The 24713-nt window shown below is 39.3% G+C and overlaps 1 protein-coding gene across 1 annotated transcript in view; it reads left to right on the top strand.

The window, feature by feature from the left end:
* Positions 1–24713, top strand: part of MYH15 (myosin heavy chain 15) — a 164212-nt gene that overhangs the window by 52393 nt on the left and 87106 nt on the right. Inside the window, 8 exon segments of the mRNA XM_069540651.1 lie at positions 256–355; positions 8026–8140; positions 8751–8921; positions 15973–16152; positions 17225–17357; positions 20344–20411; positions 21245–21293; positions 21296–21326. Of these exon segments, the coding sequence (XP_069396752.1) occupies positions 256–355; positions 8026–8140; positions 8751–8921; positions 15973–16152; positions 17225–17357; positions 20344–20411; positions 21245–21293; positions 21296–21326 (847 nt within the window).

Below are 24713 nucleotides of genomic sequence, written 5' to 3'. Positions count from 1 at the left end.
GGATAAAAATCATTCCTGGTGCTTTATTTGTGCGGGTGTGCTCTTGACGCCAATAATAAAAAACTGTGATGCCATCGGCTTATGGATTACTGTGGAAATGACTCAAGATAACTGATCAGGGAGTGAGTGACTCATAACTAAATCACTACCAGACACAAACTGGCTCCTGCTGTGTTCACTCTCCTGGGCAGCTAAAGGATGGATGCAATAGGCCTATTTTAAATGTTAAGTCGTTGGAGCACATTCTGCTTCCAGGCTTGGAGACTGTCCAGCTGAAAGTCACTCCTACTTGGAGTCTATCAGAAACCTGCTACTACAGCAGTGCCTTTGCATCACGGCAACAGGATCTGCATCTGTACAGCAGCAGCAGGCACAGAGGTTGGAGCTCTCCCTAGTAGGTTATGAGAGAGCTTTTGCCACACACCTCCAGGGAGGGGAAATGCAGCCTGAGTTTTATAGTAGGAGAATCTGAGTCAGAATGATGCACTAAATTGCCATTCTCCCTGCACAGAGTTGAGAACGGCCCTGGGAATTAATATAATAAAGAAGGTGGAAGCTGAGGCTGGAAAGAATCTTTAAGAGCATAATTCAGGTGAAGAGACTGCAGCCCAGGGAGGTTAGGTCACTTGCCAAAGGTTATACAATTTATTAGCAACAGCAGCAGAAGGACGAGGGCTGGGGATTCGAGATTCCTAACATACTCTACCAGTATTTTTCAAACTTTATGGTGTGTAGGAGTCAGAGGGGATTGTGTTAGAGTAAAAATTCTGGTTTATAGGTCTGGGATGGGGGGAGACCCTCAAGATGGTGGAGGATTAAGACGTGGAGATCACCTTCCTCTCCAAAATTACATCAGAAATACATCTACATGTGGAACAACTCCTACAGAACACCTAATGAACGCTGGCAGAAGACATCAGACTTTCCAAAAGCCATGTGGCTGACAGGGTCTTGGTTCCCCAGCTGGGTGTCAGGCCTGTGCCTCTGAGGTGGGAGAGCTGAGTTCAGGACATTGGTCCACCAGAGACCTCTCAGCTCCATGTAATATCAAATGGCGAAAGCTCTCCCAGAGATCTCCATCTCAACACTAAGACCTAGCTCCACTCAACAACCGGCAAGCTACAGTGCTGGACACCCTATGCAAAACAATGAGAAAGACAGGAACACAACCCCACCCCTTAGGAGAGAGGCTGCCTAAAATCATAAGGTCACAGCCACCCTGAAACACACAGCCAGACGTGGTGCTGCCCACCAGAAAGACAAAATCTAGCCTCATCCACCAGAAGACAGGCACTAGTCCCCTTGACCAGGGAGCCTACACAACCCACTGAACAAACCTTAGCCACTGGGGGCAGACACCAAAAACAACTAGAACTATGAAACTGCAGCCTGTGAAAAGGAGACTGCAAACACAGTAAGTTAAGCAAAATGAGAAGACAGAGAAACACACAGGAGATAAAGGAGCAAGGTAAAAACCCACCAGACCAAACAAATGAAGAGGAAATAGGCAGTCTACCTGAAAAGAATTCAGAGTAGTGATAGTAAAGATGATCCAAAATCTTGGAAATAGAATGGAGAAAAAACGAGAAACGTTTAACAAGGACTTAGAAGAACTAAAGAGCAAACAAACAATGATGAACATTATTGAATAAATGAAGTTAAAAATTCTCTAGAAAGAATCAATAGCAGAATAACCGAGGCAGAAGAATGGATAAGTGACCAGGAAGATAAAATAGTGGAAATAATTACTGTAGAGCAGAATAAAGAAAAGGGAATGAAAAGAATTGAGGACAGTCTTGGACACCACTGCGACAACATTAAACACACCAACATTCGAATTATAGGGGTCCCAGAAGAAGAAAGGAAAAAGAAATATACTGAGAAAATGTTTGAAGATATTATAGTTGAAAACTTCCCTAATATGGGAAAGGAAATAGTCAATCAATTCCAGGAAGTGCAGAGAGTCCCATACAGGAGAAATCCAAGGAGAAACATGTCAAGACACATATTAATCAAACTACTGAAAATTAAATACAAAGAAAAAATATTAAAAGCAGCAAGGGAAAACAACAAATAATATACAAGGGAATCCCCATAAGGTTAACAGCTGATCTTAGAGCAGAAACTCTGCAAACCAAAAGGGAGTGGCAAGACATATTTAAAGTGGTGAAAGGGAAAAACTTATAACCAAGATTACTCTACCCAGCAAGGATCTCATTCAGATTTGATGGAGAAATTAAAACCTTTATAGACAAGCAAAGGCTAAGAGAATTCAGCACCACCAAAGAAGCTTTACAACAAATTCTAAAAGAACTTCTCTAGGCAGGAAACACAAGAGAAGGAAAAGACCTACAATAACAAACTCAAAACAATTAAGAAAATGGTAATAGGAACATACATATCGATGATTACCTTAAATGTAAATAGATTAAATGCTCCCACCAAAAGACATAGACTAGCTGAATGGATACAAAAACAAGATCCGTACATAGGCTGTCTACACGAGACCCAATTCAGACCTAGGGACACATGCAGACCAAAAGTGAGGGGATGGAAAAAGATATTCCATTCTCTAGTAGGTCTGCATCTTTATTTCCATCCTGCCCCTAGGTTCTTCATGATCATTTTTTTTTATAGATTCCGTATATATATGGAATATATATATATATACATTTTTCTCTTTCTGACTTAATTCACTCTGTATGACAGACTCTAGGTCCATCCACTTCACTACAAATAACTCAATTTCATTTCTTTTTATGGCTGAGTAATATTCCATTGTATATATGTTCACATCTTCTTTATCTATTCATCTGTTGATAGACACTTAGGTTGCTTCCATGTCATGCCTATTGTAATGCCTAAGGAGGCATTGTCTCCTTAGGCAGGTTTATTCCTAGGTACTTTATTCTTTTTGTTGCAGTGGTAAATGGGAGTGTTTCCTTAATTTCTCTTTCAGATTTTTCATCATTAATATATAGGAATGCAAGAGATTTTTGTGCATTAATTTTATATCCTGCTACTTTACCAAATTCATTTATTAGCTCTAGTAGTTTTGTGGTAGCATCTTTAGGATTCCGTATTTATAGTGTCATGTCATCTGCAAACAGTGACAGCTTTACTTCTTCTTTTCTGATTTGGATTCCTTTTGTTTCTTTTTCTTCTCTGATTGCTGTGGCTAAAACTTCCAAAACAATGTTGAATAATAGTGGTGAGAATGGACAACCTTGTCTTGTTGCTGATCTTAGAGGAAATGGTTTCAGTTTTTCACCATTGAGAATAATGTTGGCTGTGGATTTGTCATATATGGCATTTATTATGTTGAGGTAAGTCAAGTTCCCTCTTTGCCTACTTTCTGGAGGATTTTTATCATAAATGGGTGTTGAAGTTTGTTGAAGGCTTTTTCTGCATCTATTGAGATGATCATATGGTTTTTATTCTTCAATTTTTAATGTGGTTTATCACACTGATTGATTTGCATATATTGAAGACTCCTTGCATTCCTGGGATAAACTGCACTTGATCACGGTGTATGATCCTTTTAATGTGCTGCTGGATTCTGTTTGCTAGTATTTTGTTGAGGATTTTTGCTTCTATGTTCATCAGTGATATTGGCCTGTAGTTTTCTTGTTTGTGACATCTTTGTCTGGTTTTGTTATCAGGGTGATGGTGGCCTTGTAGAATGAGTTTGGGGTTTGTTCCTCCCTCTGCTATATTTTGGAAGAGTTTGAGAAGGATAGGTGTTAGCTCTTCTCTAAATGTTTGGTAGAATTTGCCTGTGAAGCCATCTGGTCCTGGGTTTTTATCTGTTGGAAGATTTTTAATCACAGTCTCAATTTCAGTCCTTGTGATTGGTGTGTTTATAGTTTCTATTTCTTCCTTGTTCAGTCTCAGATGGTTGTGCTTTTCTAAGAATTTGTCCATGTCTTTTAGGTCATCCATTTTTTTGGCATAGAGTTGCTTGTAGTAATGTCTCATGATCCTTTGTATTTCTGCAGTGTCAGTTGTTACTTCTCCTTTTTTATTTCTAATTCTGGTGATTTGAGCCTTCTTCCTTTTTTTCTTGAGGAATCTGACCAATGGTTTATCAATTTTATCTTCACAAAGAACCAGCTTTTAGTTTTACTGATCTTTGCCATTGTTTCCCTTGTTTCTCTTTCAGTTATTTCTGATCTGATCTTTATGACTTCCTTCCTTCTGCCAACTTCAGGGTTTTTTGGTTCCTCTTTCTCTAATTGCTTTAGGTGTAAGTTTAGGTTGTTTATTTGAGATTCCTCCTGTTTCTTAAGGTAGGACTCTATTGCCATAAACTTCCATCTTAGAACTGCCTTTGCTGCATCCCACAGGTTTTGGATTGTTGTGGTTTCATTGTCATTTGTTTATAAGTATTTTTTTATTTCCTCTTTGATTTCTTCAGTGATCTCTTGGTTATTAAGTAGTGTATTGTTTACCCTCCATGTGTTTGTATTTTTTACCGATTTTTTCCTGTAATTGATATCTGGTTTCATAGTGTTGTGGTCAGAAAAGATACTTGATATGATTTCAATTTTCTTAAGTTTACCAAGGCTTGATTTGTGACCCAAGATATGGTCTATCCTGGAGAATGTTCCATGAGCACTTGAGAAGAAAGTGTATTCTGTTGTTTTTAGATGGAATGTCCTATAAATATCAATTAAGTCCATCTTGTTTAATGTATCATTTAAAGCTTGTGTTTGCTTATTTATTTTCTTTTTGGTTGATCTGTCCATTGGTGAAAGTGGGGTGTTAAAGTCCCCTACTATGATTGTGTTACTGTCATTTTCCCCTTTTTTGGCTGTTAGCATTTGCCTTATATATTGTGGTGCTCCTTTGTTGGGTTCATAAATATTTACAATTGTTATATCTTCTTCTCCAATTGGTCCCTTGATCATTATTTAGTGTCCTTCTTTGTCTCTTGTAATAGTCTTTGTGTTAAAGTCTATTTTGTCTGATATGATTGCTACTCCAGCTTTCTTTTGATTTCCATTTGCATGGAATATCTTTTTCCATCCCCTCACTTTTAGTTTGTATGTGTCCTTAGGTCTGACATGGGTCTCGTGTAGACAGCCTATGTATGGGCCTTGTTTTTGTATCCATTCAGCCAGTCTATGTCTTTTGGTAGGAGCATTTAATCCATTTACATTTAAGGTAATTATCGATATGTATGTTCCTATTACCATTTTCTTAATTGTTTTGAGTTTGTTATTGTAGGTCTTTTCCTTTTCTTGTGTTTCCTGCCTAGAGAAGTTCTTTTAGAATTTGTTGTAAAGCTTCTTTGGTGGTGCTGAATTCTCTTAGCTTTTGCTTGTCTGTAAAGGTTTTAATTTCTCTGTCAAATCTGAATGAGATCCTTGCTGGGTAGAGTAATCTTGGTTGTAGTTTTTTCCCTTTCATCATTTTAAATATGTCCTGCCCCTGCCTTCTGGCCTGCAGAGTTTCTGCTCTAAGATCAGCTGTTAACCTTATGGAGATTTCTTGTATGGTATTTGTTGTTTGTCCCTTGCTGCTTTTAATATTTTTTCTTTGTATTTAATTTTCAGTAGTTTGATTAATATGTGTCTTGGCGTGTTTCTCCTTGGTTTTATCCTGTATGGGACTCTCTGCACTTCCTGGACTTGACTAATTACTTCCTTTCCCATGTTAGGGAAGCTTTCAACTATAATCTCTTCAAATATTTTCTCAGTCCCTTTCTTTTTCTCTTCTTCTTCTGGGACCCCTATAATTCAAATACTGGTGCGTTTTATGTTGTCCCAGAGGTCTGTGAGACTGTCCTCTATTATCTTCATTCTTTTTTCTTCATTCTGCTCTGCAGCAGTTATTTCCACTATTTTGTCTTCCAGGTCACTTATCCATTCTTCTGCCTCAGTTTTTCTGCTACTGATTCCTTCTAGAGAAGTTTTAAGTTCATTTATTGTGTTGTTCATCATTGTTTGTTTGCTCTTTCGTTCTTCTAGGTCCTTGTTAAAAGTTTCTTGTATATTCTCCATTCTATTTCCAAGATTTTGGATTATCTCCACTATCATTACTCTGAATTCTTTTTCAGGTAGACTGCCTATTTCCTCTTCATTTGTTCGGTCTGGTGGGTTTTTACCTAGCTCCTTCATCTGCTTTGTGTTTCTTTGTATTCACATTTTGCTTCACTTACTGTGTTTGGGGTCTACTTTTCGCAGGCTGAAGGTTTGTAGTTCCTGTTGTTTTTGGTGTCTGCCCCCAGTGGCTAAGGTTGGTTCAGTGGATTATGTAGGCTTCCTGGTGGAGGGGTCTGGTGCCTTTGTTCTGATAGATGAGACTGGATCTTGTCTTTCTGGTTGGCAGGTCTGCGTCTGGTGGTGTGTTTTGTGGTGTCTGTGACCTTAATATTATTTTAGGGAGGCTCTCTGCTAATGGGTGGCTTGTGTTCCTGTCTTGCTAGTTGTTTTTCATAGGATGTCCAGCAGTGTAGCTTGCTGTTCATTGAGTGGAGCTGGGTCTTGATGTTGAAAATGAGATCTGTGGGAGATTTTCACCCTTTGATATTACGTGGAGCTGGGAGGTCTCTGGTGGACGAATGTCCTGAACTTGGCTCTCCCACCTCAGAGGCACAAATCTGACACCTAGCCAGAGCACCAAGATGCTGTCATCCACACAGCTCAGAATAAAAGGGAGAAAACAGAAGGAAAGAATGAGAAAAATAAAACAAAGTTATTAAAATAAAAAATAATTATTAAATATAAAAAAATTTAAAACGTAATAAAAAATAAGAAAGAAAGAAGAGAGCAACCAAAGCAAAAAACAAATCCACCAATTACAAGCGCTAAAAACTATACTAAAAAAAAAAGAAAGAAAAATTTGATGGACAGAACCCAAGGACACATGGTAAAAGCAAAGCTATACAGACAAAATCACACACAGAAGCATACACATACACACTCACAAAAAGAGAAAAAGGGAAAAAATATATATATATCATTGCTCCCAAACTCCACCTCCTCAATTTGGGTTGATTCGTTGTCTATTAGGGTATTCCACAGATGCAGGGTGCATCAAGTTGATTGTGGAGATTTAATCCGCTGCTCCTGAGGCTGCTGGGAGAAATTTCCCTCTCTTTTCTTTGTTCGCACAGCTCCCGGGGTTCAGCTTTGGATTTGGACCCACCTCTGTGGTAGGTCACCGAAGGCGTCTGTTGTTCGCTCAGACAGGACGGGGTTAAAGGAGCCGCTGATGCGGGGGCTCTGGCTCATTCAGGGCAGGGGAAGGGAGGGGCACGGAGTGCGGGGCAAGCCTGCGGCGGCAGAGGCCAGCGTGACGTTGCACAAGCCTGAGGTTCCCCGTACGTTCTCCCGGGGAAGTTGTCCCTGGATCACGGGACCCTGGCAGTGGCAGGCTGCACAGGCTCCCGTCTCTGGGGTCCGTGCTGATAGCCGCGGCTCGCACCCGTCTCTGGAGCTCATTTAGGCGGTGCTCTGAATACCCTCTCTTCGCGCACCAGGAAACAAAGAGGGAAGAAGAAGTCTCTTGCCTCTTCGGCACCTCCAGACTTTCCCGGACTCCCTCCCAGCTAGCTGTGGCGCACTAGCCCCCTTCAGGCTTTGTTCACGCAGCCAACCCCAGTCCTCTCCCTGCGCTCCGACCGAAGCCCGAGCCTCAACTCGCAGCCCCTGCCCGCCCCGGTGGGTGAGCAGACAAGCCTCTCGAGCTGGTGAGTGCTGGTTGGCACCGATCCTCTGTGCGGGAATCTCTCCGCTTTGCCCTCTGCACCCCTGTTGCTGCGCTCTCCTCCGTGGCTCTGAAGCTTCACCCCTGCCACCTCATGTCCCCACCAGTGAAGGGGCTTCCTAGTGTGTGGAAACCTTTCCTCCTTCACAGTTCCCTCCCACTGGTGCAGGTCCCGTCCCTATTCTTTTGTCTCTGTTTTTTCTTTTTTCTTTTGCCCTACCCAGGTACGTGGGGAGTTTCTTACCTTTTGGGAGGTCTGAGGTCTTCTGCCAGCGTTCAGTAGGTGTTCTGTAGGAGTTGTTCCACGTGTAGATGTATTTCTGATGTATTTGTGGGGAGGAAGGTGATCTCCATGTCTTACTTGTTCGCCATCTTGAAGCTAATCTTCATTGGCATTCTTGACATCGTTGGTTTTGAGATGCTTAATGTAAGTATATTTAGTAAGAATGAAGTCAATGTATATTTACAAGGAGATTAGACTATGTGAATTGAATTTCAGAAAATTTAGTCAAAGCATGGTGAGATTCATTCTGTGCAAACCTGAAGAGTTACTTTGGTTGGAAAAAGCTATTATTAATAGTAGCAAATAACAATAACTATTATTATAATTAATAGTGCTAAGAAATTAATTCAGCCTTAAATAGAGGTAAATAAAGACATCTTTTATGATTTTGAATTGTAGTATCATTAAGTGTTATTTGACTGTCATAATCTTTAGTTTGCAGGTATAGATGAAGGAGGTAAGAATTTAATTGTGCTATTTTTACTTATTGGGTCTACTTGCCAACATATGATAGTGGTTATGGTTTTCTCTTTACATTTTTGCAAGTGGACCTCAATTTTATTTCATTTTTTTATTGAGTTATATTTGACAACTAAAAAATGTATATATTTAAGTAGCACAACTTAATGATTTGGTGCACATATACACTGTGAAATAATCACCACAATTAAGTTAATTAACCATCACCTTCAATAATAACCATTTTCTCAATTTTATTTTTATCTCTTCTTCCTACCTAATCACAGCCTTGAAGTATAACAGCCTTGAAGAAATTTGCATTAATTTTACCATTGAAAATTTACAACAGTTCTTCAGTCAGCACATGCTGGTTTTGAAGCAAGAGGAAAAGAGGAGAGAAGGCATTGACTGGGTGTCCATTGAGTTTGTCCTGGACTTGCAAGCCTGCAAAGATCTCATTGAGAAGGTGATGCGTGTTTTTCTCCTCATCCGTCTTCGTTTAAGGAGACTTGTCCCTGCCTGCCATGTTGATCCATGTCAGGACCCAGGCTCTGTGAAGGGGATGGGAAATAGGGCAGGAGAGCTCTGCACATGTTCTCTTAATGTTCTTTTTTGTGCAGCACCGTGGCATCGTAACTAAACTCTCACGTCAGTTACCTACTCCATCATCTCTAACTCACACTGTCGCTACACATTTGCTGCTTACGCATGACCTCCACTGTTAATAGGTGAGGAAGCTTGTTGAGATGAAAAAGGGTCCTGTTCTTGACTGGAAAAACACAGAGCTGAAAAGATGAACCCTGTAGGGCCTGGCTGATTAACATAAGGTGCATGAGTAGACCCAGAGCAGCTTAACGAAATTTGGCAAATTAGCATGCAAACAAACCATTGCCATAAATCCTCAAGGCCTCTACCTTGAAGGATGTAGTTTGTTCATTTAATTGGACAAGTACCAGTTAGTTTAAGTAATTTATGACAATACTTCATGGCTTATTAGTAAATTAGCTGCAGTGTATGGTTTCTGAATTCGATGATGTTCCTCTACTTTGAACTATTTCCATGTGTTCTGGAAAAGATAAACCAGATTTTCTGGGGAAATTCAGTATGGTTTTTCCTGTGGCTTTGTCCAAGGGAGCAACCATGGTGGGGTGTGAACAGCTACATGCCCTTGTGTCTTGCTATAGCCATGGATTGCAGTGAATTCTGGACACAGGTCTAGGAAGCTATGCTATGCTGTCATATCTGATTCTCAGCAACCCTGTCAGGAAGCGGCAAGGGTGACTGACCTTTCACTGTCCTTTGTGGGGTCCAGATTGTATCAATCACTGTCCCACCCATTTTATGTTAGACTTAGATGAAACTAAATCTTCCTTGATAGTAGCCATTATTCCTAACAGGAGTGGACATCACATTGATTTTTCTTGTTTTATAACCAGTGAACTTCCTGGGGGGAGGACAGGCTGATTAAAAAAATAATGATAATGAACCAGCTTGTGAGCTGATTAAAAATAATGATAATAATGACCTAACCATGATCTGGTAAATATTTGGTGGCATTATTAAAGCTATAGTTTCCTAATTAGAAATGAAACAATAGAACTGGAGCCCCTTCTAGGGGCAGATTTAACTTTGGTCAATTGTCACCTATAATATCTACTTACTCTGATTATGACAAGATACTGTGTTCAGGCAGGAAGGTGGGATGCAGACATTATTCAGATCCTAATAGCCCTGTGAATGCTACTGATTTGTAGTTGATCTGAAGCCTGTTATCTTATTTATGACAAGGTTATTCTAAATAAGACACTAGCAACCTAGATGTAATTTCCTGTTGTACTTTCTACTGATATGATAAAATGAGAAAAAAGAAACAAAACTGAGCAGATGATAGAAGGAAAAGATAAGTCTTTGTTTTCCTGTGAATGATTTCAAAGGTGTTCAGGTCAGGCAAATGCAGAATACCAAAATGTTTCTTGAAACGATTCTATATTTTGAAAAGATCATTGTGTTTGCTCAGGTACGTGAAGGAAATTTGTAGGAAATATTAATGATCAAACTCACTCCTTGAAACAGAATGCATCATGGGAAGTTTTCAAAGGAACTAAAATACATCAGTACATGTAATATGTCTTATAGAATGCATCTGTGTGTGTGTATATCAGGAAAAGAGAGATTTTCATACATGTAAGTTTTGTGTTTTTACATGTACAGAAAAGTTTATATCAAACTAAAAAAAAGTATTTTCATACCAACTTTGTTAATTTGGTCTTCAAACATACAGTAATCTTCTATACATATGCAGTGAACAGGTCTATTACAGGATTAGCTCACACTTATCTGATTACTTGAAATGTTCTAGTTTGTTTAGAACTTGAGCATCAATAATTTACATATCAAAGTATTAACATTGATTACATTTATGGTTTTACATTAGGTATTGGTAAAGAGATCATTTTTATTATTTTTTAAAACAAATACATCCAAAATTATATATTTAAAAACTGTTGCCCCTTCAATGAGTCACCTTGAGAGGCTACGTCCTTCTTCCAACAATTCAGCCCTTTTGGAAAAAGTCCCTCATGGGACAGGGATTGGGATAAATTGTTAGATTGTTACTATCTTTGAGAGAAAATTAACTTTAATACTGATCATCTTAACTGTTTTCGAGTCCAAACTTTATTACCAACTTTGTCACATTTTTCACCTTATTTGTCTGACTTGACCCAAATAACTTGTGATTGTTTCTATGCAATGATCCATGGTCAGACAACAGGATGTTTCCACATGCCAATAGTCAAAGGTGTCAGATATCCCATAGAAGTTTCTAAAATATTTAAATCCTGGTAGCATCCTGGCAATGACTGTTGTTGTCTCCCAAGTAGAGTTCTTTGGATATGCTAATTCTGGTGTTTTTATTATAAAATGAACCACATTAATATCTAGTTAGTTATCCCTTGTATGCACATAAATATTTTCTTTAAACATATAACATTGTGTTTTTTGGCTCACAACTCTTACTTTCTGCCTAACTATTGCCCACAGCAAAGCAGCCCAGGTCCCACAGCTTGAACCTGTATGTCTTAGTGTTCGCCTATCAATCAATTCCTTAACAGAAATTTGCTGAGGACCTAGATTTTAGTCACCTCAGGGCCTACTATGCTAAGGGTTGTGAGAAACACAAACCAGAGACATCATCCTGGCACTCAAGGTACTGAGGATATAATTGCAAAGATGTCTTAAGACCAAAATTTTACTAGTTTCCAAAGTTTAACAAGTAAATGTATTTAGCAACTACTTGTTTTGATCACTTCCTCCTCACTCCACTGCTGAGAGAGGGATTCCTATCCTAGGGTTATGGGAATGGCTGAACATATGACCCCTGACACTGGACAGATGAGATTGACAGCAGCTTATAAGTCACATATACTCACAGCCTGGGGGAGGAGGACACTGCCTGCCATGTGAGGTCACATGGAAGTTACACTTGGGAGCAGAATGAAAAAGCGAGAGCTGTGGGAGCCGGGCTTTGTAGTAATAATAAGGTGAGGTGACACTGATTCCCACTGGAGGATGTGATTGTCTTGTTTGAATATGGGCTTGTGGGTAACTGAAATCCCTTGCTCAAGAATAAGCAGGCTCGGGACTTCCCTGTTGGCGCAGTGGTTAAGAATCCACCTGCCAATGCAGGGGACACGGGTTGGAGCCCTGGTCCGGGAAGATCCCACATGCCCGCAGAGCAACTAAGCCTGTGCACCACAACTACTGAGCCTGCGCTCTAGAGCCCATGAGACACAACTACTGAGCCCGTGTGCCACAACTACTGAAGTCTGCATGCCTAGAGCCCGTGCTCCGCAACAAGAGAAGCCACTGCAATGAGAAGCTGGTGCACCACAGCGAAGAGTAGCCCCCGCTCGCTGCAACTAGAGAAAGCCCGTGTGCAGCAACAAAGATCCAATGCAGCCAAAAATAAATAAATAAATAAAATTTAAAAAAAAAAGAAGAAGCAGGCTCTGTGCCTGTTCCCATGATAAAGAATGTTGCATGGCTGGAGGACCTAACCCACTGTAGAACATGGGGAAGGGAACCCCTGATCAGGTCATTTGAGGCTTTCCTGGTGTTCCCCTGATGTCAAAGCCCACAAAATATTGGACCTTAATTTTAGGCCTAATACTACATTACTATTTATAAAACTTTGAATGAAATGCTGTGGAAAACTTAAGCATTTGTTAAAAATAGCCCTTGCCCTTAGGATGTATGCAGTCAAATAGGATGTTTATAAGTCTAATAAATGTAGAAATATGTGTCAGGATAAATGCAGTAAAGGCACAGACAAAGGCCCACAGAGCTCAGAAGAGCAGAGGTCACCTCTGCCTGCAGGAATCTAGGAAGGCCTGCTGGGAAGGGGGGTAAATTTTCAGCTGGGTCTGAAGAAATGGATATAATTTCAGCAGGTGAAAAGAGGAAGATAGTGAGCATGTGAAGGGACAGGCAAGAGCAAAGCCTTAGAGACAGGAAAGCAATGGACACATTTCAAAATCTGCTTAGAGCTCAGAGTATACAGACCGAAATATCTAGAAGTAAAAAAGGAGGGTCAGGCTGTGAAGGGATCTTAATGAATTTTGACAGTTTTTTAGGCAATGGGGAGCCAGAGAAGTTTCCACATCGGGCAATGGGGCAGTCAGAGATGCTTGGGTTTAATCTGGTGGGTTTATGTATGGGGTCTGGGATGGGAGGAAAGCTAGAGTTAGGGCAATTAAGAATCTATTACAGCAGGTGAGGAATAGAGGCCCTGAATCAGGACAGCAGATATGGAAATAATAAGAAAGTAACAGATGTAAAAGGAGAGGAAGGCAGAATTGATAAGATTTGAAGAAGGAGAGGTTACAGCATTAATGTTCAGAGTCAGGGCAACTGACTTAGACCATATACTGTGTGCTAGAAGACAATTGATGCTACGGGACAGAACACAATTACTTTTTTTCCTGACCTATTTGGAAATTAATTTGCTAGAAGCCCTCAAATTTATTAGGGGTTTTATACTTCCTAAGCATTGGAGAAATAGAGAAGACCCTGAAGAAATAGCGTTTTTTCCCTCCTCAGTGGTTTAATTGTTATGTTTTGAGCTGTGACATCTACTTGCTTTGCATAAAACATCCATTCATCTCCAAACAGAAGATGGCTTCATTGGTGTCCCAGGGACACGATGGTCCTCATGTATGGAAGGTGGCTCTGCTGGAGATGGGGGCTGCTGCTCCCTGTGAGGCTTTGCCACATTCCTCTTGTTAACAGGCACCATCCCAGGAGATGCTTACATTTTTAAATGATTCATTCTAGTGTTCAATGAAGGTTGACTATTTCTGTGGTAGGAAAATATGCAATACAAGATGGAGTCCACACCTCTAAGACCCTGTACCGGTGACTCAATTGTTTAGTTTTATCAGGTTCTCCTTCCTCCTGCTTGTTCTCCTCCACATTTCTCACTTTGCCAAGAACTTGCAAGGTCAGTGCCGCCAGGAGCAAGACTTTGCATATTTACTCACTGCATCATCCCCCACCTGGATGCTTGGGAAGAAAGAAGATGTGCCAGAGCCCTTCAGTACAAGAGTTATTGATGGAATGTCATTCAATACATTTTCTATAAAGTGCAGATTCTAAGTCTATGAGACTAGACAAAAGAGGTAGAAAACCATAGTCCGTATATTAGAATGATAGACTCAGGTGGATAAAAAACATGTTCTTCAAGAATGTAATAATCCAAATTAGACCCATTCGTATGCTCCAGTGGCATAATTTTGAACAAAGGATTCTAAACCACAAAAAAATTTTCTTTTCATATATCACCCAGCCAGAGCCTTGACTCGGAGTTGGTGTGTTCCTTCTCCATGAAAATATTCAAGCATAGGCTAACCTACTTTTTAGAGAGAAATTGTAAATGGAATTCAAGGAGCTTTTCGGTGGGTTGGGCCAGACCTATGTCTCTCCCAAACCTGAGCATTTGTGGTTCTTAGGTACAAAGGATTGGTAGAGAATCATGAAATCTATGTTGTTGGACCAAGGGGTCATGGTTCTATCTTGGAACTCTCATGATATTTTCTGTTTGCTTTGTAGTCTACATATTATGTGCATGTGTTGTCTTCTCAGTTAGATGCTCTGCAGCCAGAGCCCATGTCTGATTCTTCTGTTATAACCCAAAGTGTTTGGCACAGTGATTTGTTCATAGAAGGCATTTCAAAAATGTTTGTGGAGTAGATAAATGAACATACAAATCCACAAATAGATTCGCAAATGTAGGAATCCTTCATCTTTCCCCCCCACACATACCTGTTTTTCCCCATCTGTATATACCCTATATTGGTTAATGGCAGCATCCACTACCCATTTGCTCAAACCAAAACCTGGTCATCCTTCCTCTTTCTACTACACCCCACGTTCTATCCATCAGCAAGCTATGACTCAGCTCTACTCTCCACCAGCATCACGTTTCAGTGACCTCTCACAGTCTCCAACACTATCAATCAACTGTTTTATTTACATATCGTCAATTAGTGCTTTCAGGACTGAAATGACTGAGTTGATGGCAAAGGAGCAGCAGAGACTCTGTGGCCCACAAAGTCTAAGAGCTTTACTATATGGCCCTTTAGAGAAAAAGCTTTCTGATGCTGTCATCAGTTTTCTATCACATATCCTTTCTTGGTTGCTTTTTTAAACAACCCTTTAAACATGTAAAAACCATTATTAGCTCACCGGCTTTCCAATACAGACCATAGGCAGGATTAGCCCATAGGCTTTACTTTGCCAACCCCTTCCTAAACAAATAATCCTTTTCAAGTATTAATTAAATCACATCACTTAAAAAATCTCCAAAGGCCTCCCATTACACTTAAAGTAAAATCCAAATGTCTTACCATGGCCTATAAAGCCTTTGGGATCCAGTACTGCATCTCTCCTTCCACGCACTCTCTCCGACTAGCTCTGCTCTGTCCACACTTGCCCCTGGTAGGACCTGAAATTTGCCAAGGGTGCTCCTGCCTCAGGGCCTTTGCACTCTTCATTTTTCTGCCCAGTACAGTTGTGCACAGGTCTTCTCAGGATTTGCTCTTCTCATTCAGGTCAGAGGGTTTTACTGGACTCTCCTACTAAAATAGCTCTCACATAGCCCCAGTCATTCTCTCTCTTTACTTTGCATGATTTCTTCAGAGCCTTTATGCGAAACTAAGTTATTTATTTAGTGTTTACTTGTTTATTGTCTGTCTGCTCCACTAGAATGTAAGTACCCTGAGGACAGACACTTTGTGAATGTGGCTCATGGCTTCATCCCCAGCTCCTGCTGGTGCCTGGTACCTAGTAGGTATTTAATAAATATTTGTTGAATGGATGTTTGGCTAATTATATGTAGTGAAGCTCCTTTCTCTTTGTCAACTAATTAGGTTCACAGGAAAGAATTTACATTGACCCTCTACTGAAAATACTGCTTACTGGTGTTTTTTTCAGCTGCTGTTCATCTGTATCTCCAACAGCCAATGGGCATCTTTTCCATCCTTGAAGAGGAATGTATGTTTCATCAGGCTGCAGATGTGACTTTCAAGACCAAACTTTCTGACAACCATTTTGGAAAGCCAGTTCATTTCCAGAAGCCCAAGCCTGACAATAAGAAGAAAGATGAAGCTCACTTTGACCTTGTCCATTGTGCAGGAGTGGTAAGTTACCTCTAGACCCTCAGCCCTGAATTTTCCTGCCTCTGTTTCAAATGTACTCAGCCCAAATCCTTAGATAATACATAAGTAAAGTTTAGATTAAAGAGATGAACAAAATAAATCTCAGGTCCCCCAAAAAAGTTGGTATAGCCTTTTAGCACTTAGGATATGAAACACCCATACTATAAAAACAGAGGTCAAAAATCTCAAAATCGACTCTGTCACCCCAACTCAAAGTAAGACAGCTTCAGAAAGTTATGGAGACCAACAAAGACATGGGCTTTTCCTTACTTGTCCTTCCTTTCAACTTAACATTGTGTGAACGAGTGATTTCAATTGATCTTTTTATTGAAGATTTTTTTCCCCTTCTCTCATAAAGAGTACTGTGAAGTAATGGTCTCCAAACTATGACCAACAAAGATTCCTAATAACCCTCACTCCCTCTCCTCATTTCCCCACTGGAGTGTGTGTGTGTGTGTATGTGTGCGTGTGCATGCCCCTTCTTTCTGCTTTTATGCTTCTGGTCAGTAATTCTGAATGGCACAAAAAGAGAACTGACGAAGGATAAAATAATACTTTGACCTAAAAATGACCTGCCAGTTGTACCTAGATATGCTTGTAAATCTCTTCTTTGATATCCTTGAATATTAATTATAATGATATTTATAGTAAAATATCATTGATAATGTTTTTGGAATGTTCACTGTGTGTCAGAGACAGTTGTTTTATTGCATCTGTTCTTGCCTATGAAGGAGGGCTGATGTGAATTGTTTCTCCTGGAAACGCCATCTATTTCTTCCTACCTCTCCTTGGTGTTTCTTTCCCTCCCTGATTCTTTCTCCCTCTCCCTCCCTCCCCTTCTCGTCCTTTCTTTCCACAATGTAAATGGTAAAGCCTGAGCATCTCTTTGGGTTGCACATAGATTTCTGGAGTATTTATTCAGTACTGTTACATCAAACTGATTTAAAATTAAAGGACCCACACAATTTACGATTTTTTTAAAAGGAATACACAATTTTCTAAGTAACATATGCATTCACCTCTTTTGTTACCTGAACTGCATGCCTTTCCAAAGGTGCCTTATAACATCAGTGGCTGGCTTGAAAAGAACAAAGCCTTTCTTAATGAAACAGTGGTGGCTGTATTTCAGAAGTCGTCCAACAGACTCCTGGCAAAACTCTTCGAAAATTACATCAGTACCAACACTGGTGAGTTGAAAAATCTTCCTCAATTTTTCAGCCTCCGAATGGAACCCATGTCTGCCTCAGCACTTATAAAATCCTGGCTTCTTTCCTGTGATATCTGTGTTTGATCCCTGTGGTCTGCGTCATCCCCTCTTATTAGCCTTTCCGTCCTCTGGCTGGTGGTTTTTCGGGGAAATGGTGCTCTAAGGTAGAGAGATTTCAAGGAGACTGCTCCAGCCTGCTTTTATCTTCTACTTAACCAAGCTGAAGAGACAGCAGAAAACCATGTTTTGATAAGTGATTTGGGAGAGATAACAAGCTCCTTTAATACATATCCCCCAAATATCTTGGAATTCTCTTTCACAGTGCTTTTATATTATAGTAATGGGGTTTTTGTAAGCTTCATGAGAGCAGAGATTATGTCTCACTTGTTCAAGTGTATCCTCAAGCACGTAGCAGATGCCTGTTTAGCAGGCACTCCATAAATACTTGCTGACCAACTAACAACCAATCTTGTTTAGTAGTCTGTAATTTACAAAGCCCTTTTAGATACATTATCTTACTCAATCCTTGTCCTAGCCCTTTTAGATTCATGTAAAGGGAAATCTCTCCCTATCTTATAGGAGCAAGTACAGAATTAAAGTTTCACAAATCTACTGTTGAAAGATAAACTCAGGCATATTACAATTTTTAAGAGTTTATTTGAGGAAAAAGCAATTGAAATTGGGCAGCACCAAATCAGAAGTGGTTAACAGCATTCCACCCACAGGAGCTCAGGGAGAGACTTTTATAGAAAAAAGGTAGAAGCAAAGTGAAGAAATTATTGATTAGCTGTATCTAAAGCCCAGTTGGCTGTTTGTGGTTGGTTGTCCTTAGCATTTTGATTTGGTAACCTTGGGGCATTAACAGACTTAGATTTTGTTTGCTTACATAGGCTGCCACACAGCATTAGAGCCACCTCAGTCTGATGGCCTCCTTGCTTCATTAATTTAACACTACTAAATGGCAAAGGCAAGATAGGAAACAGGACTTGTGCTTACTAGCCTCGTGCCTATTCCACTCTCACTGTCTTCTGGAAACAAACAAAACAGAGAGATGGACAGGCTACCTGGATTCAGGATCCAATTCAGACTTCTGCACCGTGATACAAAGCCTTGGAGGACACAGAGGCCAGGTTGCTGCCATTACCCTCACGTCTGGACTACTGCCAGCAGCAGAGGGACACAGTTGTCACAGTTCATAGCTGCCAGATTGGCATCTCCTGAGCAGAACTGGTCTTCAAACACGTTTGGTCCACACTGATTAAAAAAAAAAAAATTGGAAGTTCTCACGTACACATTTGGGTTTCCTTTTTCTTTTGAAAAATGGAAATTATGGGAAAATAGAAAATCTGGCCAGTCTGGTTTCAGATGCCCTTGTAGCAATGGGGCAAACTGTACTAGCTGTTCTTTAAATGGGATGTGTCCTCTTACTTTCTGACATTCTCACCCTCTTGTCTTACACCCAGCTTCAAGCTCACTCCTGTCCCCTGTTGCCTGCTTTGGGACTCCTGATGGCATGGCCAGGGAATGGAGAGAATTTAGCACTTCCCAGCCGCATTAGCACATGATGACATAATTCAGAAGCATGCCTGAAATCCTGTTGGCCCGCCTCAAGAGGAGCTTGAGAAATGGAATCTATTGTGTATGGACCCTGAAAATCTGCAGGTAGTGCGTTTGCTTGATTCTAATAGCTTCTAAAGTACCTCTGAGAAGTCTGATAAACAGTGGCCACATAAGTGTATGGCTCCCAGATGAGTAATTCTCTGGTCATAAGAAATCAGAGAGTGGTTTGGGCAGAGAATGAGAGAGGAAATTATCTTCTGACTCTTCCGGGTGTGCTGTGTTCTTTTGAACTAGAAGAGAATTGTCCAGAATGTCCTTTTTCATTATTTTTTAAGGACCCCCTGAAAAAGGACTTGCCTCCAAGTTTCTGACTCATCCCAATTAAATTACTCATAATAACCATACTTTCTTCTGGAGAATCCAAGTACTGTAAACCAGTTACAATTCTTTTAAAAAATTAAAGGAAGGTAGTAATATCCCCTTTCCATGGGGAAGTACAAAGAAGTCAAGTGATTCACTTGGAAGGCTTGGGGCATGTCAATAGGACATCAGTGATTAAACTTCATGACATCTGCCTCAGCACAGTTGCTACTCAAGCTAGAGAGTATTTTATCAGTTTTTCATATTGACAGCTGGCCCTTTTTTTCCAGATTGCCTATGGGTTTTGTTGTTATGCTTTTGTACCTTCATGAGTTAGCGCTACACAAATGTTTGTAAAACAGTTTGGCTTAGCATAGATTCCTTTGCTTCAAGAAAGTGGGAATAGATTGTTTTTATAAATTGCAGAAGTAATGCATGAGTGTTGCCCCAAACACAGACAATATAGAAAAACTAAAAAGAGGAACATAAAAGTTACCTTTGATCTCACATAGAGAGATCACAATTGCTAATATTTTAGTGTATACTCTACCCAACATTTTTTATGTATATAGTCACCCATAATACAATCACACTTAAAAACATGTATACACACTCAGTATCATAATATACAAACTATTTTGTAGCCTAATTTTTCTCTCAAAATAAATCCGAGCAATCTTCCCATGCCAGTTCTATGGATCTGCATCATCATTTTAAAAGATTACAGTGTTTCATTGTACGCATACTCTTTCATAATTTAAGTAACCAATCTCCTGTTGGTAGACGTTTGTTACCATTTACATTTTTTGCTTTTTTTGTTTTAATGACTAAACAATGCTGCAGTGAGTATCTGTGCACAGTTGCCTATTTCCTTAAGGAAAAGCACCAGAAATAGACTTTTGTGTTGAGACATGAATATTTTTAAAGCTTTTGGTAGACATAGCCATATTGCTTCTAGAACTTTGACACATTTATGCTTTCATCAGCAGGGTTTGGTAATGTGACAGAAAAGGGCCTTTTTAGTGCTTTTCTTCTTCTTTTTTTAGCTCTACAGTTTGGGGAGAAGAAAGGCAAGAAAGGAGCTTCATTCCAAATGGTTGCATCTCTGCATAAAGTAATTTTTAATTGCATCTATTCATATATTAACTACCTCACAATCTGCATATGTTATTACTTATTTGAAATTTTACATCTTCAAATAAGGATAAAGTATCTGAAGTTAACCAAGTTGGAAAAGTTAAAGATTATCTTGATATTAATGGACTTTCGTGGACACTGTCAGTGTCCTACTTAGATCCCCTTTATCAGCCCATCTTACCACTTATGAAAATATTAGCTTATAATAATTCACAGTTGCCAGTATTGCCCTTGGTCGAATGGGAAGCTAATCTGTCTCCTTACTCTCCTCTTCAGATTCTGGCCCCTCCCTTGTCTCAAGGAGGTACCAACTGTAGTATAATTGGTGCATTTGTGCTCAGAGATTCTGCAGGACTCAGACTAAACTGAGTCCATACCACTGCTTTTTTCTCCCCCTGCCCTACTGTACTTCCCTCCTTCTCCAAATAAATCTCTTGAATGAGAATCTCCATCTCAGATTCTGCTTCCAGAGAAACTGAGCTAAGATAAAAATTTTCCAGGCAGGAAACTTGAGAAACAGTTTCTTTCTTCAAGCCATTTTATTGTCCATTCATAAAGTATTGCTACCAAATTTAAAACAGGTAGATATGATACACAACAGAACTATGTCAGTCAGATAAATATTGACTTGTCAAGGGAAGGAAATAATGTATTTTGGTAAGCAGGGAAGAATGTTGAATTCATTATTTTATTGTTGCTATGCATCTGGCTTTAAGACTAAGTTGGTCAACATGGAGACCTTTGTGACATAGATTGGTGTTTTTAATGATTTGCAAAGTGATTTTGTGTTGGTTATGGTCTCTGTTTTAGGAAAACCTAAATAAGTTGATGACTAACCTGAAATCAACAGCACCTCATTTTTGAGGTGCATAAATCCCAATGTGAACAAAATGTCAGGTAAATAGATTTCTTTGTAATCCACACTAGGAAATTCATTTGATTTAAGCTATGTTGAATGTCTTTTAATGAAATATTTACCAGTTTGTTTTATATAAGGGTAGATTTTCAGATAGAAAAGCTAAAATAAGTTAAAAGTGAGTTTTTTAAACCTCCTCAAGATTGCCTTTGAATTGAGATTCAAGTGGACATACAGAAGGATTTCACAAAGCAGACTCAATTGGATAACATTAGAATGCTTGACATTATCATTTAAATTCCTCCTTGAATTTCACGCTAAAATGTGGATGAGCTTCTGTGCCATTGTCTACAAGGGCAAAGTATAATAAGAAGGGATTGAATAATCAATTTGGGGATTAAAGTAGATATTTAAGCATAAAGGAAATCATTTGTTCTAAATTATCTAAATTGACCATAAAGAGAGTTTCTAAATCCATTTCTAATTGTTGAGTTCTCCCTCTAGTCTTCCTTATAATAGTAATATCTTCCCTCTCCTTAAAACTACCTGTCTCTTTAGTTATGTACTTCTGGGCAGTAGATACTTTTTAAGAAGTATTTTATTTTTCTTCCAATTTTATTGAGATATAATTGGCACGCAGCACTCTATACGTTTAAGGTATACAGCATAATGGTTTGCCTTACATACATCATGAAATGATTATAAGTTTAGTTGACATCCATCGCCTCTTACAGATACAAAAAAAAGAAAGAGAAAAAAAATGTTTCCTTGTGATGAGAACTCTTAGTATTTACTCTCTTAATAACTTTCAACATACCATACTGCAGTGTTAACTATAGTCATCATGTTGCACATTACATCCCTTGTACTTGTTTATCTTAAAAATGGAGGTTTGTACCTTTTGACCACCTTCATCCAAGTTCCACTCCTCCACCCCACCTCTGGTAACCACAAATCGACTCTCTTTTTCTATGAGTTTGTTTGGTTTTTGAAGATTCCACATTTAAGTGAGTGTGTCTGGCATTTTCACCATAAGCTTCTTTGCTATTAACATCTTTGCCCCAAGCATTTTTGCTGCAAACGTTTTCCCCACATAACTAATTGGCCATAAGGCAATTTTGTCATAAAAGATAAAATAACAAAAAATAAAAGAGGGACATTAAAAAGGACATAATGAAACGTGAAAAATGAATAACAAAATTAAAAAGACTATTGTGAAATATAAAATATTTGAATAAATTTAAAATGTGTGTAGATTCACGACAATATGGTACAAATATCTGATTTTACTTTGTGGGTTGAACCTAAGCATTTATCTTCCAAGTCTTTGTTCATAGTTCATTATACATTTTTTGGCTTGTTGATTCATCTCCTTGTTCTGCATCACACATTTTCTTTTTTGCTAAAATTTCTTCCCTCATTGAGAGAGGTATCGGTTTCCAAATACTAGGATACATGTTTGTAACAGCTTTGTGTTGTGTTATGAAAGCCTTCCACACTGTTGTTTGTTCTTGGCATATTGTCACATGTCTGTTGGTAGATGTTCCAAGTTCTATGGAAAATGTGGGTTCAACTCTGCACCTCTGAGGCCCCTCAGCCTCTTTCAGATTCATGTATAGAAAATGGGAGTATTGTGTCAATGGAGAAATGAAACCAAATTGTCAACCAGTTGAAACCAAACTGTCAACCAGTTATTCTATCTTTTATGGCAAAATTGCTGCATGGCCAATTAGTTATGCAGTGAAAACATTTGTAGCAAAAATACTTTTGACAAAGAAGCTTATGGTGAAAATATCTAGAACCATAAATGAGATTGTATGGTATTTGTCTTTCTCTGTCTGGCTTATTTCTCTTAGCATAATGCCCTCGAGGTCCTTCTGTGTTATCACACATGGCAGGATTTCCTCCTTTTATATGGCTGAATAATATTCCATTATACACATATACCACAACTTTTTTATCCATTCATCCATCAGTGGACACTTAGAATGTTTCCATTTCTTGGCTTTTGTAGTGAATACTTTTTGATGAATGGATGGTGCTAGGGCGGTGATGAGATAGATAGGTGGTTGTGAATTATTTATGTTTTTAATTAACAAAACAAAGTTTTTACAGATATTAATTACATGGATCACTTTCCTTACATCTTGGATTTGAAGATTCCCAGGCTTCTGTTTGGAATTACAGGCTTCTGTGGAGCTTGGTTGGAGGCTGTCAGCCTCAAAGTTGTATATGTGACAAGCACTTATGTCTTCAGAGCACTAATCACCCTTGGAATATGTAGCCAGATGTTGTTGATTCTGATTTCTGAGGTTCTGTAGTACCTTGCATTTTTATTAACCTCCTGTAATTAAGACTCCCATCTTGACAGCCTGTGACCTATTCTGGGAAAGTGTGATGCTAAACAATGATGCTGCAGTTTGAGTTTTTGCAATGCAAACCCTTCATGTGCATTCACGCTGTATGTTTTTGCCTCATTGTTTCTTATCAGCTGGGTTTCTTAATGCATCTAGGGACACTGCTTCCATCTAGCAAGGAATCTAATTAGCTACCTCTATTTTGGAGCAATTCTGTTACCTATTAGAGTTGACTCCCATCGAATCAGCTCTGATTTCAGCAGGTTTTTTTTTTTTTTTCCTAAGTCTTAAGAGAAAGTCATAAGAAAAGCTTCATGATCTAATCAAAACAGTTCTTCATATGTCCTTAAAGGGAATGAGCATGCTTGACCCTATTGTGTCATAGAACTCCACTTCTGCTCCTTCTTACAGATGATCTGTTTCTGTCTATGAAAGGGATGGGAGTGCAGGACTATGAATATATGGCTTAGAGTTTATTTCTGTGACCCCGGGCATAAGCAGAGAATCATCTCATTCCATTCTCCTTATAACACTCTAGCAGGTCTTTGTTAGGAGAGTGCTGCTTGGCTTCTTCCAGAAGCCTTGCTGAGAGCCAGATACAGTGGCTCATTGGTTGGCTTTTCTAAGGCTCCTATCAGAGATTGCAGCTGCAGTTCTAGTGGGCTCCATCTCAGGAACAAAGGGGTACTAGGAGAATGCTTATACTATCGAATAGAACTTAGGCTTTCTCAAGATAATCAGGAGAGAAGTAGGCCGGGATGTGGCCCATTCTTTCCTAATACAGAACAGTAAACACAATGTTGTGGCTGTTCTCACCTTCCCCTTTCATTGTATTCCCCCTTCCTGTAATCCCTCCCCTTCTTACTTGGAGATGCCAGTTCTCTTTTGTGTTTTATCCCCTCTTTAGCTGGTTTTTGGCTGGCAAATGAGTATAATGCCAGTCATTTACCTTCTAGCAAAAATGTATTTTTTTCATCTTCTAGGAGTATTTGCTTATAAAATCTTGACTAACTGTGAACTAAAGGTTTCATTCCAGGTAAATCCTATTCGGAGACTCCTACATAAT

This window comes from Delphinus delphis, chromosome 4, assembly GCF_949987515.2.
Source record: "Delphinus delphis chromosome 4, mDelDel1.2, whole genome shotgun sequence".
NCBI classification, from domain to species: Eukaryota; Metazoa; Chordata; class Mammalia; order Artiodactyla; family Delphinidae; genus Delphinus; species Delphinus delphis.
This window is presented reverse-complemented; position numbering and strand designations above follow the sequence as displayed.